The sequence below is a fragment of the Phyllostomus discolor genome, chromosome 10 (assembly GCF_004126475.2).
Source record: "Phyllostomus discolor isolate MPI-MPIP mPhyDis1 chromosome 10, mPhyDis1.pri.v3, whole genome shotgun sequence".
Taxonomy (NCBI): Eukaryota; Metazoa; Chordata; class Mammalia; order Chiroptera; family Phyllostomidae; genus Phyllostomus; species Phyllostomus discolor.
Genome location: NC_040912.2, coordinates 53,080,917 through 53,094,557, shown reverse-complemented (window position 1 = coordinate 53,094,557; position 13,641 = coordinate 53,080,917). Strand labels below are relative to the sequence as shown.

Genomic DNA, 13,641 nt, shown 5'->3' with positions numbered 1-13,641 from the left:
TCCCATCCACTGAATCTTACAAATGACTCAATCTGTTTGGAACAGCTTTAGGGATAATCATTGGCTTATTGTCCTTGTTACCATGAAGACTAAGCAAAGGCCACATTACACATCAGGATGCACCAGCACCACCCAGTGGCTTCCAACTGATTCAACAGCTCTTTGGAAATATGATCAGGAAGTCCAGGGCCTCTCTTGATGACATGTTACATATGCATGCATAAAACACCAGGATTCAATTTTTGTAGAATTGAATCTGTTATAGGAATTCTGACCTTACCTTGTAATCCTACATTCTGGAAATATCAGACTATTTATAGGGCAACAAAATGTAGTTTGGTGTATGTTAAGGACTTTTGGCTCTTTTTGGCATATCTGTAGCCATACATATGCCAAACATACATAGTAGTGAGCTAACACACATTTTTGAAAGTTAAGTAGTTTATGAAAGCTAAAGAAACATTACCTCAAAATAAGTGGCACAAATTATTCTCTCCACCAGTAGTATAGAATGTCTAAGGAGTCCGAGGGGAATTTAGTTTCTGTGTAAGTTCAACACACCTTTCCATAACACTTCCTAGATGACAAAGATTCTCTCCTCCCAGTAGGGAATGATATTTCTTTTTCTAGATGTATAGCAAACAAACTTCTGGTAAATTTTTTGTTCCTTGAAGCTGCTGATTACTATACACATTATAGAAAAATACTTGCTAGCTGGTTAGATTTGAAAAATAGAGAGTAGAAATTAATAGCAAAGGGAAAATATATGTGTAGTCTTTCTACTAAACACAATCACTGCTGCTGTTATTATTTTGTATGTCTCTATCCTGAACAAACTCTGCAGCTGGGTTTGCCTTTTTAAAAATCTCAACTGGGCCATTTGGTGGCTGTGAATTGGACAAGTTACTCAGTCTTTTTGGTTCCCTGATTTCCTCATCTCCAGGATGGGGAGAATTAATAACTATGCTGCATAGGGTTGTTATGAGGATTAAACAAATTAACATATGAAAAGTTTTCAGAATAGTGCCTGTATATTGTTAACATCATGTATTAGCGATTACTTTTCCATCTCTTTCTTCCAACTCCTTCTTATAGTTATTAGATACTATGTACCAGGCATTCTCATAGAAACTAGTATTTTTGTGTGCCTCCAGTTTTTTTTAGTTTCTGTCTTTTATTAGCTGAAAGTGTATTATAAATATAATTTTGTATCTTTAAAGCTTATATTGTAATATTTATTCATTAGTGCAATTTGTTAGTGATTGGTAAATACTATTATCTTACAACTTAGCATATATGTAGATTTTTACTAACGTGCAGAATGAAAACATTAAAACAGGTAAACATAAAGGTTTACATTTTTCTGAAAACAAAAGAATATAACATGATACATGAACAATGATTAAAATAAAATTAAAAAAAGAATATAACATGCTATATTTGGGAATTTTAAAATTCTGATTTTCATTTTGGTTAGTATATGCATTTAAATATTTTTTCTCTTATCAAGTACCACCTATACATCTATGTACAGAGGGCATGGTACTCAGTGTTTGTGATGTAACAATGAAATGCTGAAGTCTGAGATACTCAAAACGAGGCAGAGGGAACACTGGGAAGAACAATTAACTCTGACTGACCAAGTTGAAACCTGAGCTGTTACTGAAGGCTAACAGGACTTTTCTGGAAAGGAATGATATGGCATGAAGTATTCTGGGCAGAGGTGTCAAGAATGAGCAATATCACAAGCTGTAAATTACCCATAAAACACTGTAGTATCATCCATAGATTGTGGTGTGTGCTGGGGAGCAGGAGACAGGAGGGGAGATCAGACTGACAATGCTGCTTGGGCTCAGAAAAATTCAAATGTATAATTTATCCAGTAGAAATAAGTAATAACTAGAAGAAAAAGTGCTGCTGCAGAAGGAAGGGGGGCTTAAAAAGTAGGATGGTTCATCATCTCCAGTGAAGGAAAACACATGATAGAACTGAAAACAAGTCACGGGCAGTTGTGTGACTTTAGCCATCACTGAGCCAAAAGCAGTTTGAAGCCAAGAAGTGTGAATGGGAAGACAGTGACAACTCCTCTTACAGGAAGTTTGTTGGGAAAAGACAGTATATTAAGGACAGAAGCAAGAAAGCCAACTATGGTGGTAAAGGATCTTCATGATGGAGCTTTGAGAATTTCTGGAGCACAAGAAGTCTGACTGGTAGTTTATTAACACAGCATATATTTACTTAATCCTTGGTCTGAAATTACTAAAACAGACTCAATTCCTACAAAGATATCTATATATATTTGGTCTTTATATATTGACTATTTCTCTATATCCTAGACTGGAACACAAAACCTTCATTTTAGTTTAAAGATGGGTGAGAATCACAACTTGGACTTGGTTCAAAGCTTTTATTTTGGCTTTAGTTTACCACAAAGCAGTTCATAAGCAGCGCTAAGGATATAAATGAGATAAGGATGCAGGTATGTGAGTTCAGCTGCCCACACTTTCTGTTCATTTATCATAAAAATTTTGGTGGCCTCAGCAGCTCTAGCAACTGAAATGTCAGAAAAGCACAGTACCGTGGTCTTCTGCACCCTTACCAACAAAAATGCCAGACTGTGTCACCATCTAGAAATAACTTTTAAGGTGAAAAAAATTTGTTCCTCAGAGAGTAGATATTAGTGGACAAACATTAAACATATACCCAAGTAATTATAATATAATGTAGAAATACCAATGTTTATTGACTATTAATACCAATGGTTATTGGTACAGTTAGATGAAGTACCATGAGTCTTTAAAGTCTCATAGAAATGCTTATTATTAGAAACACAGAGTAAAGTCCTGTATCTTAGGCCTCCCCTCCTTAGAAATCCCTAGCAATTGCATGAAATACCATAGACATATGGTCAGCCATTAGATTTAACTGTAAGTTTTTGTTTCATTTGTCGCTCTTCCTATATCCCAAAACTGCTTCTTTTATTGCATTTATCTTTGGCTTTGATAGAATATATACCCAAGGGATTTTAAAACAAGACAGTTAAATAACAAGACTGTGTCTTAGGTTTTGATACTCTGGCTGTGTGTTCTGGGACAGTTTTGCCAAATGTTTATGTTCCTCTAGGGCCTTTTCATGGCAAGACATGGCAGGTCTACAACATATGAGGCAAGGTAAGATACAAGGTGAGCGAGGTTTCTTTCCCTTGCTCTTGTTGGATATAGTAAAATAGAGATGCTGTCATAATAAAAGAAACAAAAATACACATACAATACATAAAAACATGAGAAAAAGAGCAAATAGTAGTAAATAGGCTCACATTCATGCAGCACAGGTATAAGGAGCACACCATTAATATTCCTCTGTAGTTCATGAACTCCTGTATTTTTATAAAGGCAAAGCAAGTATAAGATGTTTTCAACCCAACAGCCTCATCAACTCAGCTAATTCTTGACTTCTTTTGCTATGAACATCCACACAAAAACACTGTATTTCCAGTGGCAAGGACTGTTGTCTTCAGGGTATCTTATCAGAATGAAATCAGATAAAATCTCAAGATTTTCTGCACTCATGAAAGTTCTACTCAGGGTGATTTTGGCTTTCCTCATATGTAACATTCAAATGGACATTTCATACCTAATATGCAGGACAGAGCAACATGAAGACTTTAGAGACTGCTTATAATATTCCATGAGGATTTGAGATTTTTGCTGCATCCATAAATGTGAAAAAAATGTGAATCTCTGAAATACTGTTTACTTCTAGAGATAAACACACTTTAAAAAAACACAACTGTCAAATGTCACTCGATATCTTCAGCATATTTCAGTAAATGCTGAAACACTATACGGTCTTCTGATTTCAAATTCATAGTTTCAATTCCTTAATGTTCTGTGAAGTTTGAGGAGGTTGTAAGATTACAGTAGTACATTTTCTTCATCTTTTGAAAGATGTATTTTATCAGATTCTCTCACCATCTCAGTATATCTGTCTTTTAGAATTGATGGTAGATATAAATATTGGTGAAAACACAATTAAGGCTACCAATATGGCAATTATTTGGGTGCCTCTGAAGTCTGGTCCCTCACATAAATTTGTTTCAGGTAAAAAAGTGATAAAAAATCTTTTCCTAATCTTATAGGTTTAGGTCCTGGAATAAAAGTTTGAATCTAATTTTGTCTATGCCAGACTCAGAATACTGTTACAAGTCAGTGGTTTCAGTGTTTATTCCTATGTGGATATGAAGTAAAACTACAGCGTAGATATAATAAACTGACACATTTGTTAGGCAACAGTGCTAACTCCTAAGTACTTGGAAAAACTAAGTAGTACTTGAGCATGAAATGTATTTTCTGTATTTTTCAAAAACTGTGTAGTTTTTGATAAAAACACTCAGCAAAGTGGGAATACAGAGAGCATTCCTCAACATAATAAAGGCCATATATGAGAGACCTACAGCTAACATCATACTCAATGGGCAAAAATTAAAATCTTTTCCACTAAGATCAGGAACAAGACAAGGCTGTCCACTTTTACCACTTCTATTCAATATAGTACTGGAAGTTTTAGCCACAGCGACCAGACAAGAAAAACAAATAAAAGGAATCCAAATCAGAAAGGAGGAAACAAAACTGTCACTGTTTGCAGATGACATGATAGTGTACATAAAAATCCTATAGATTCCACCAAAAAACTGTTTGACCTAATAAATGAATTTGACAAAACAGCAGGATACAAAGTCAATATCCAGAAATCAAAGGCATTTCTGTAGTCCAACAATGAAGCAGCAGAAGCAGAAATCAAGAAAAAAAATCCCATTTGAAATAGCAAAAAGAAAAATAAAATATCTAGGAATAAACCTAACCAAACAGGTAAAAGACCTGTATTCAGAAAACTACATAACACTGAAGAGAGAAATCAAGGAAGACACAAACAAATGGAAACATATACCGTGTTCATGGATTGGAAGAATTAATATCATCAAAATGTCCATACTACCCAAAGCAATTTACACATTCAATGCAATACCTATTAAAGTACCAATGGCTTATTTCACAGACATAGAACAAACACTTCAACAATTTATATGGAACCATAAACGACCCTGCATAGCTGCTGCAATTTTGAGAAAGAAGAGTAAAGTAGGAGGGATCACAATACCTGACACTAAACTATACTACAAGGCCACTGTAATCAAAACAGCCTGGTACTGGCATAAAAACAGGCACATAGACCAATGGGACAGAACAGAGACTCCAGAAATAAACCCAAGCCTCTATGGCCAATTAATATTTGACAAAGGAGGCCGCAACATAAAATGGAATAAAACTAGCCTCTTCAACAAATGGTGCTGGGAGAACTGGACAGCTACGTGCAAAAAAATGAAACTCGAGCACCAACTTACACCTTATACAAAAATAAATTCAAGGTGGATAAAAGACTTAAATATAAACCATGACACCATTAAAGTCCTAGAGGAGAACGTAGGTAGGAAAATCTCAGATATTTCACACAGAAACTTTTTTACTGACATGTCTCCTAGAGCAAGGGACATAAAGGAAAGAATAAACAAATGGGACCTCATCAAAATAAAAAGATTTTGCACAGCTGAAGAAAACAGTATCAAAATAAAGAGAACCAACTATATGGGAAAACATATTTGCCAATGATACCTCAGACAAGGGTTTAATCTCCAAAATATATAAAGAACTTACACGACTACATTCTAAGAAGACCAGGAACCCCCTGGCTGGCATAGCTCAGTGGATTGAGTGCGGGCTGGGAACCAAAGTGTCCCAGGTTCGATTCCCAACCAGGGTACATTCCTGGGTTGCAGGCCATAACCCCCAGCAACCACACATTGATGTTTCTCTCTCTCTCTCTCTCTGTCGCAACATTGATGTTTTTCTCTCTCTCTCTCTCTCCCTCCCTCCCTAAAAAAATAAATAAATAAAATCTTAAAAAAAAGAAAAAAAGAAGACCAGGAACCCAATGAAAAAATGGGCAAAGGACTTGAACAGACACTTCTCCAAGGAGGACATACAGAGAGTCCAAAGACACATGAAACAATGTTCAATATCGCTAGCTATCAGAGAGATGCAAATTAAAACCACAATGAGATACCACTTCACACCAGTCAGAATGGCCATCATAAACAAAGCAACAAACAACAAGTGTTGGAGAAGTTGTGGAGAAAAGGGGACCCTAGTGCACTGTTGGTGGGACTGCAGACTGGTACAACCACTATGGAAAGCAGTATGGAACTTCCTCAGAAAACTAAAAATGGATCTGCCTTTTGACCCTGCAATTCCACTGCTGGGACTATATCCTAAGAACACTAAAACACCAATCCAAAAGAACTTTTGCACCCCAATGTTCATAGCAGCACAATTTACAATAGCTAGATGCTGGAAGCAACCAAGATGCCCATCAGTAAATGAATGGATCAAAAAACTATGGTACATTTACACAATGGAATTCTATGCAGCAGAAAGAAAGAAGGAGCTCCTACACTTTGCAACAGCATGGATGGAGCTGGAAAGCAGTATGCTAAGTGAAACAAGCCAGGCAGTGAAAGACAAATACCATATGATCTCACCTTTAACTGGAACCTAAACAAAAGAAAGAAACAAGCAAAATATAACCAAAGACACTGAAATAGGGGACAGACTGACAGTGACCAGAGGGGAGAGAAGAGGGAATTTCAGGGGAGAATGGGAAGGGTTTACAGGAACAAATTTAAAGGACACATGGACAAAAGCTAGGGGGAGGGTGGTAATGGGAAGGAAGTGGGGAGAGTTGGGTGGGTGGGCTGGAATGGGAGTAAAAGGGAGGAAACTGTACTTGAACAATGATTAAAATAAAATAAAAAAAACACAACTGTGTAGTTTTTACTTTTAATTAATATGAAACAAACTAATTTTAGTGTGTAGTATGTTTTTGATCATTATAAACATTTCTTCAGTTTTTAACACTTATAGCCTCTTAATTTCAATATATTATCAACATATCCATATATATATGTATATACATTTACAATGTTAGCTATTGTTTTTGGTAACTTTGGTTTGATTAGCTAGAGATGAGGTCCTAACCAAGTGATAGTGACAGAACAGAAAGTAGGGTTAGGTTCTTACAAAATGTTTGATTCATTTTTGCTAATGAGTTTGAAAATACTTGGTTTTAATCAGAAATTTAAAAATGACAATGACCAATGGAATTTATGAGAATATCTTAACCTATAAAAAAAATTACCAGTGACAGAGAAAAAAGGCTTATATTGCATTTAATAGTGTTAATTCTGAACATGTTTCAAATTTCCATGAAGGATAGTGAAGTGTTCAATGTAGATACCAGTACAAATTTTAGTAAACTTGTTAACAGACAAAATGCTCTAAGGAATGTTCTGAACATTATTTTCATTAGAAAAGAAGATAATTTTCAAAGTTGCTTGAGGTACTGTAATATGTCTACTGATACTCCCAGCTGTTTTACTAAACTGTCTGTCTGTTCTAAAATCCAAGTGAGGCTTGGATTTTCAGAATGTGCATGCTCCCATGTTGCACAACATTCTGAAGATGAACAATCTACCCAGCTAAGACTCTTGCTACCGTTTTTGTTAAACTCAGCATTATTTTCACAGAGTCTTTCATCCTTAGCTTCATCCATCTTTTTCTCAGCTGGAACTACATGACAAAGGTCCATATCCTGAATGGAGTCCAATAAATCGACAACATCGGGCTGTGGGGTGACTGATTTCAGATGTTTGAGCACATGCTCTTCGCACTGGTCAACTGCATCCAGAAGATTATTTATTTTACTGATCAAAGCTGAACTAGTATCATGAAGGTGACACCAGGAGAGCAAAGCACTGAATGAAAATATAAACAAGAGTTAAATAAGAAAAAAATTAAACAACTATAGGCTTTTAGAATTTTTGATGTTTCCTTTCTACCTTATATGTTTCTTTTCTAGATAACAGCATGCAAACCAAATTAATAATAAGAATGCAAGTCAAAATCAGAAAAGTAATAATGGTAAATAGGATTAAAAAATATAAGGATATTATCTTTCAATAGAAATTAAACAATTGGGCTTAATCATATAAACTGTTCTAATACATAACCACCCCTTCACAGCTCCGCATCCGCTCTTCCTCATTTTAGATGTTCCCCTGTGGCTGTGGAGCTTCTGAGGGATACAACTCAGAAAAAGACAGATCAGAAAAATTAGTTTCTCCTTTAAGGACAGCACACAGCTTCTAAACAAGTGATTCTTCAACTTGGATGCACATTAAAATCACCTGAGAGCTCTTAAAACTATCAAGGTCTAAGTCAAACCCCAGAATAATTACATCATAATCTCTAGAGGTGTTATTTTTTAGAGCTGCATAGCAATCTGGCTGATATCAAGATGTAGCCAAGGTTGAAAACCATTGTTCTAATCATATACAGTAGTTGCTTGCCATCAAAACTGAAGGTTAGAAAAAAAAGCTTTTAGGTGACTTTACATTTCCAACTTTGTTATAAGTAGACACTGTTTGCTGAGCTAACTAACAATTTTCTTGAAGAAGGTAAAAATTCTTCTAGTCCTAATAAATATTTTTCTTTACTATTCTAATACACATAGTACTTTTTTTTTAAATTTCAGATTGTTCAGATAATCCTGTCATAAAATAGTTGTTGTGAAATGTAATGTTTTGACCTGGCCAGTTGGTTCAGTTGGTTGAAGTGTCATCCCGTATATCAAAAGGTTTGCGGGTTCCATTCCCAGTCAGGGCACATATCTAGGTTGCGGGTTCTATCACTGATTGGGGTGCTTATTGGAGGCAACTGATCAATGTTTCTCTGTCACATCAATGTTTCACTCTCTCTCTCCCCTTTCTCTCTCTCTAAAAAATCAATAAACATTCTTGGGTGTGGGTTAAAAAAAATGGAATCCAGTGATATAAAAGATTTAGCAATAACTTTCTAAGCTTATAAGAGATTAATTTAACTTGATGTGAAGATGAACACGATCATTTTCCTATAGTAGCAGAGTGCAAATTTCTATTCCTGACCATTGCATTTTCTAAAACCTTTAACACAAGATTTTTTTTGTTTTGATAACTTTTATTTTCTACCCTTTTAAAAAATCAGTGATTCTTTGCACCATTTTCTCTATAGAGGGTCTTTTAAAAGGTATGGAGTATTAAAGAGTACAACCCTATCATGTTCCTTGCTTCATGTGCCATTTCAGTACTTGGTTCAGAAACATGCCATTATTGCTGTGGAGTCTGGAGAGGTACTTCATATTCAGGACACAAGTAAATGGGATCATTTTTCTCTGTATTACCAGTTATAATTTTCATCATGTACTTCTAGTCTAGAATTCTGCTGTGCTGTGTTCTGTCACATGTACAAGACTAAAAGCTTTATTTAAACCCTGAGGATCTTTTAAATTACTTTGAAATATAGACTGTTGATAATTCAGGCAGCAAAACAAAAAACTAAAACCAAACAAACAAAAAACCCCAAACACCTTCCTATCCTTTCTTTGCTATAAAGGACATCTAGCTCATATATTAAGTGATATGAACTGATAATCTTGACTTTTTGAAGGCAATATTATTATTCTAATGCTTTGCAGCACTCTTGTGGATTTAACAGTAGGAAAAGCCTTTTAGTTTAAACACTTTATTTTTACATACTACTTTTTAAAAAATCCTCTAGTAGTACTGAGGATAAAATGACTCAGCATTTAAATTTTAAAAATTACCTCAAAGTTCCTCTGAGTTGTCCATAGTTCATAATGATTTCTGCACCTTCTTTATAACCTTGATTGAAGCCTTGTTGAAGAGTAACTGCTTTGCCAGCCTCTAGTCCATCTCTATAGCCTTCCTGAAAATAAGTAATGAAGAACTGCAGCTATAACTAACATCAAGTGGATCACTGTAGGTTTTTCTAGAAAGTCATAAAACTAAATTTAGAAAATCAATGAAAACAAGCCTTTCCTGTGTTAACATAATGAATCTAAAACATATGGCATAGCCACACAAAGTAGACTGTAATTCTCATAAAAATGTAGTACCGCTTTATCCCATTAAAAGTCCTGTGTTAGCAATGGCTTCATAGTAACGATTCAGGGAGAATTATACGCCTGGCTCTGTGCAACTGATTGGATTGGTGTGGGTAAAGAGGAGGCAAGGCAGTAAACAGAGTTATCAAGTCTCAGAATAATTAACTGAAGTAGGGAAAGAAGAAATTGGTTTAGCAAAAGGAAAATAAGAAATCTGGCTTTAGAAATTTTGCTTGATACCTAAATTCAACCAACCTGCAAATTCAGTGTGGACAGGGATTTTTTTTTGTACTGAATCTCCTTTGATGCCATAATGCTCAAAAGATGGTCAATCAAAAGATACCCTAGCTTCACACACAGCATTTCTGGAATTGACAACATGGTTGTGGGCCAAACAATTATTTTACTGAAACATTAAACAAAAGCAGATTTAGGGCAATTTAATGGTTGGCAAATGAACCATTTTTTAAGTGAAAGTGGACCTCACCATTTGGCCCCGAACTAAGCTTTGAGTGCTACCTGGAAATTGGGTGTGTGGTATTAAGCTTAATCTCAATGAAGAGACAAATTAGAGATGGATAAGGCACACCTAACAAAAAAGAAACCAACTTTAATACTTCCTTACCTAGCCACCAGTATTCCATATTAGCTTTCGCTTATTGCCCTTTGACAACATTCTTACATCCACTTCTTCCACATACATTGATTACTACCGCCCCTAACTTCCACGGATTCAAGCAACCCTGTAAACTGAACAAATCCTCTGATAGTCATAATTAGTATAGTAAGTGCACACATTTCCACTCCACTCCCTTCCCTACGATCCCCACCGAACTGCAATCTCTTCAAAGTTTAGACAGTTTGCTTTGGTGGGGCCCGTCTATCCCACTCCCCTGGCTCTCGCTGAAAGCTCCCAGTGGTTTCACAGGCTTTCGGCAACCCACTGGGTAATCTTAAGAGGATACAGGCTGTGTTGGGCGGCAACTCGAAGGCAGGTCGCGCTGGCGGCAGGGACCGCGAAGGCCTCAATCTCCCGTGGAACCTCATCACAATCCCGCCTCTCTCCCCATAACCCGGCATACCAAGGGACCACCCTGCTCCGCGCCCTCCAGACAGCTTTACTTTGACTCGTCTCCGCATGTGGCTCTGCCATTCTCGCTGCACCAGAAGTGACTCGTCCGCTTCCTCGTCAAACACTTCCTCCTCCTTTCCACTGCCTGGGACCAAAGGAGCAGCTTTAACCCAGGACATCACCGAGGTAACCAGAAGGCCGCTGAGAACTGGAAACTCCGAGAACTCCTTCCGGTCTGAGAGTCAGGGGGTGGGGGGTGAGGTGGAGGGGCGGGGTCTGATGACTGAGTGCTGTTCGCTGGATGGCTGCACTTGCGCAGAAGGGGCGGATACGGCGTGGGCGGTGCGGGCAGTCTCTGCTGTGTCCTGGCTACTGCCTCCCATCCACTCTCTGCTCACTGGTATTTTCTGGTTTATCAATTTAGGAAATGCTTAAATCTGTAGAGAATTTTTATGAGATTATTTGAGCCAAACTGAGGGCAACTGCTGGGAAGCAAAATCTCAACAGATTGAGAAGATGCTCCAGAAAATAGCAGTTTTGCACTGACCTGTATTTTGTAGTGTGTAATGTACTCCTGTGTATAATGCGAGCCCACATTTTTGGCCCAAACTTTCAGGAAAAAAATCTTGTATTTAAAATTTTTAATTCAATTTTTATTTAGTTGTATGTAGATACTTGCTTTTTTCCATATGGATATCGTCAGTGCTTTCTAGAGTTACACTTTTAAAGCATAAGCATAAATAAAAGAATTAAAAAACATTTATATAGATAGGGAATTAGTTTACTTACATTAGTAGTATACTATATTAGTATTAGTATAATGCACATCCTTATTTTACCCTAAAAAATTTGGGCAAAAGTGCATTATACACTGCGAAATATGGCGATTTATAAATGGCAATCAAAAGAGGAGGCTTAAGGGGTTACATGAAATCCATTGGTGATAGATAGGAAGGTGGAAGAAAGCGAAGCCAGGAAATCATTGGGACTGAGTAAAAAGTAAAACGAATAGACACATACTTTTATTTTTGTTTCATTCTTTTTAAAATTTAATTTCTGTCATACTTTTTCCCATTACCATTTAGTCTCCTTTGCCTCGCTCCAGGCAGCCATGACCACACTGTTGTCCATGTCCATGGGTCCTTTTTCCTGGATCCCTCAACAACCCTAACCTCTCCACACCCTACTAGCTGTCATCTGCTCTCCACCTTTGAGTCCGTCTCTGTTTTGCTTGTTAGTTCAGTTTGTTCATTAGATTCCACATATAAATGAAATCCTATGGTATTTGTCTTTCCCTGATTGTCTAATTTCACTTAGCATAATGTCCTCCAGGTACATCGATCCTGTCCCAAAAGGTAAAATCTTCTTTTTTTTAAGGTGAAGTAGAATTCCAATATGTAAACAAATATCCCATAAGTGTTTTATCCACACATCTACTGGTGGACATTTGGGCTGCTTCGATATCTTGAAAATTGTAAATAGAGCTGCAATGAGCATAGGGATACTTATGCCTTTTGAATTAGTGTTTTGGGTTCCTTTGGATATATTCCCAGAAGTGGAGTCACTAGGTCAAAAGGAAGATCCATTTTTAATTTTTTGAGGTAACTCCATACTGCTTTCCATAGTGGTGGCATCAATCTGCATTCCCCCTAATAGTGCAAAAGGGTTTCCCTTTCTCCACATCCTTACCAACACTTGTTATTTGTTGATTAATTGATGATAGCCATTCTGACAGGTGTGAGGTAGTATCTCATTTTGGTTTTAATTTGCATTTCTCTGATTAGTGACATTGAGCATCTTTTCATAGGTCTATTGGCCATCTGTATGTTCTCTTTTGGAAAAGTGTCTATTCAGGTCCTTTGCCCATTGCTTAATTGAGTTGTTTGGTTTTTTGGTGTTAAGTTTTGTAAGTACTTTATACATTTTGGATATTAACCCCTTATCAGATATATTGATGAATATATTTTACCATTCTGTGGGCTATCTCTATTTTGTTGATGATTTCTTTTTCTGTGCAATACCTTTTTAGTTTGATGTAGTCCCATTTATTTATTCTTTCTTTTGTTTCCCTTGCCTGGGGTTATATATCTGATAAAATATTCCTTCAGGCAATGTCTGAGATTTTGCTGCCTATGTTTTCTACTAGGATTTTTATGATTTTGGGTCTAACATTTAAGTCTTTGATCCATTTTGAATTTATTCTTGTTTGTGATGTAAGAAGGTGGTCTAGTTTCATTTTTCTGCACTTATCTATCCAATTTTCCCAACACCATTTATTAAAGAAACTATCTTTAGCCTATTGTATGTGCTTGCTTCCTCTGTTGGATATTAATTGATTATAAAGGTGTGGGTTTATTTATGGGTGCTCTATGCTGTTCCATTGATCTATGTGTATGTTTTTATGCCAGTACAATGCTGTTTTGATTACTATGGTCTTCTAGTATAGTTTGATATTAGGTAGCGTGATTCCTCAAACTTTGTTCTATCTCAGGATCACTGTTGCTATTTGAGGCCTT

The 13,641-nt window shown here is 36.5% G+C and overlaps 1 protein-coding gene across 1 annotated transcript; it reads right to left on the bottom strand.

Moving 5' to 3' along the window:
- Positions 1-7,254: 7,254 nt before the first annotated feature.
- YAE1 (YAE1 maturation factor of ABCE1) lies at positions 7,255-11,356 on the bottom strand. Its single transcript, XM_028526040.2, has 3 exons — positions 11,176-11,356; positions 9,754-9,875; positions 7,255-7,867 (listed from the first exon to the last, which is right to left on the bottom strand). Exons 1-3 carry the CDS (start codon positions 11,302-11,304, stop codon positions 7,438-7,440), a joined length of 681 nt encoding a protein of 226 aa, XP_028381841.1. The 5' UTR covers positions 11,305-11,356; the 3' UTR covers positions 7,255-7,437.
- Positions 11,357-13,641: the final 2,285 nt, after the last annotated feature.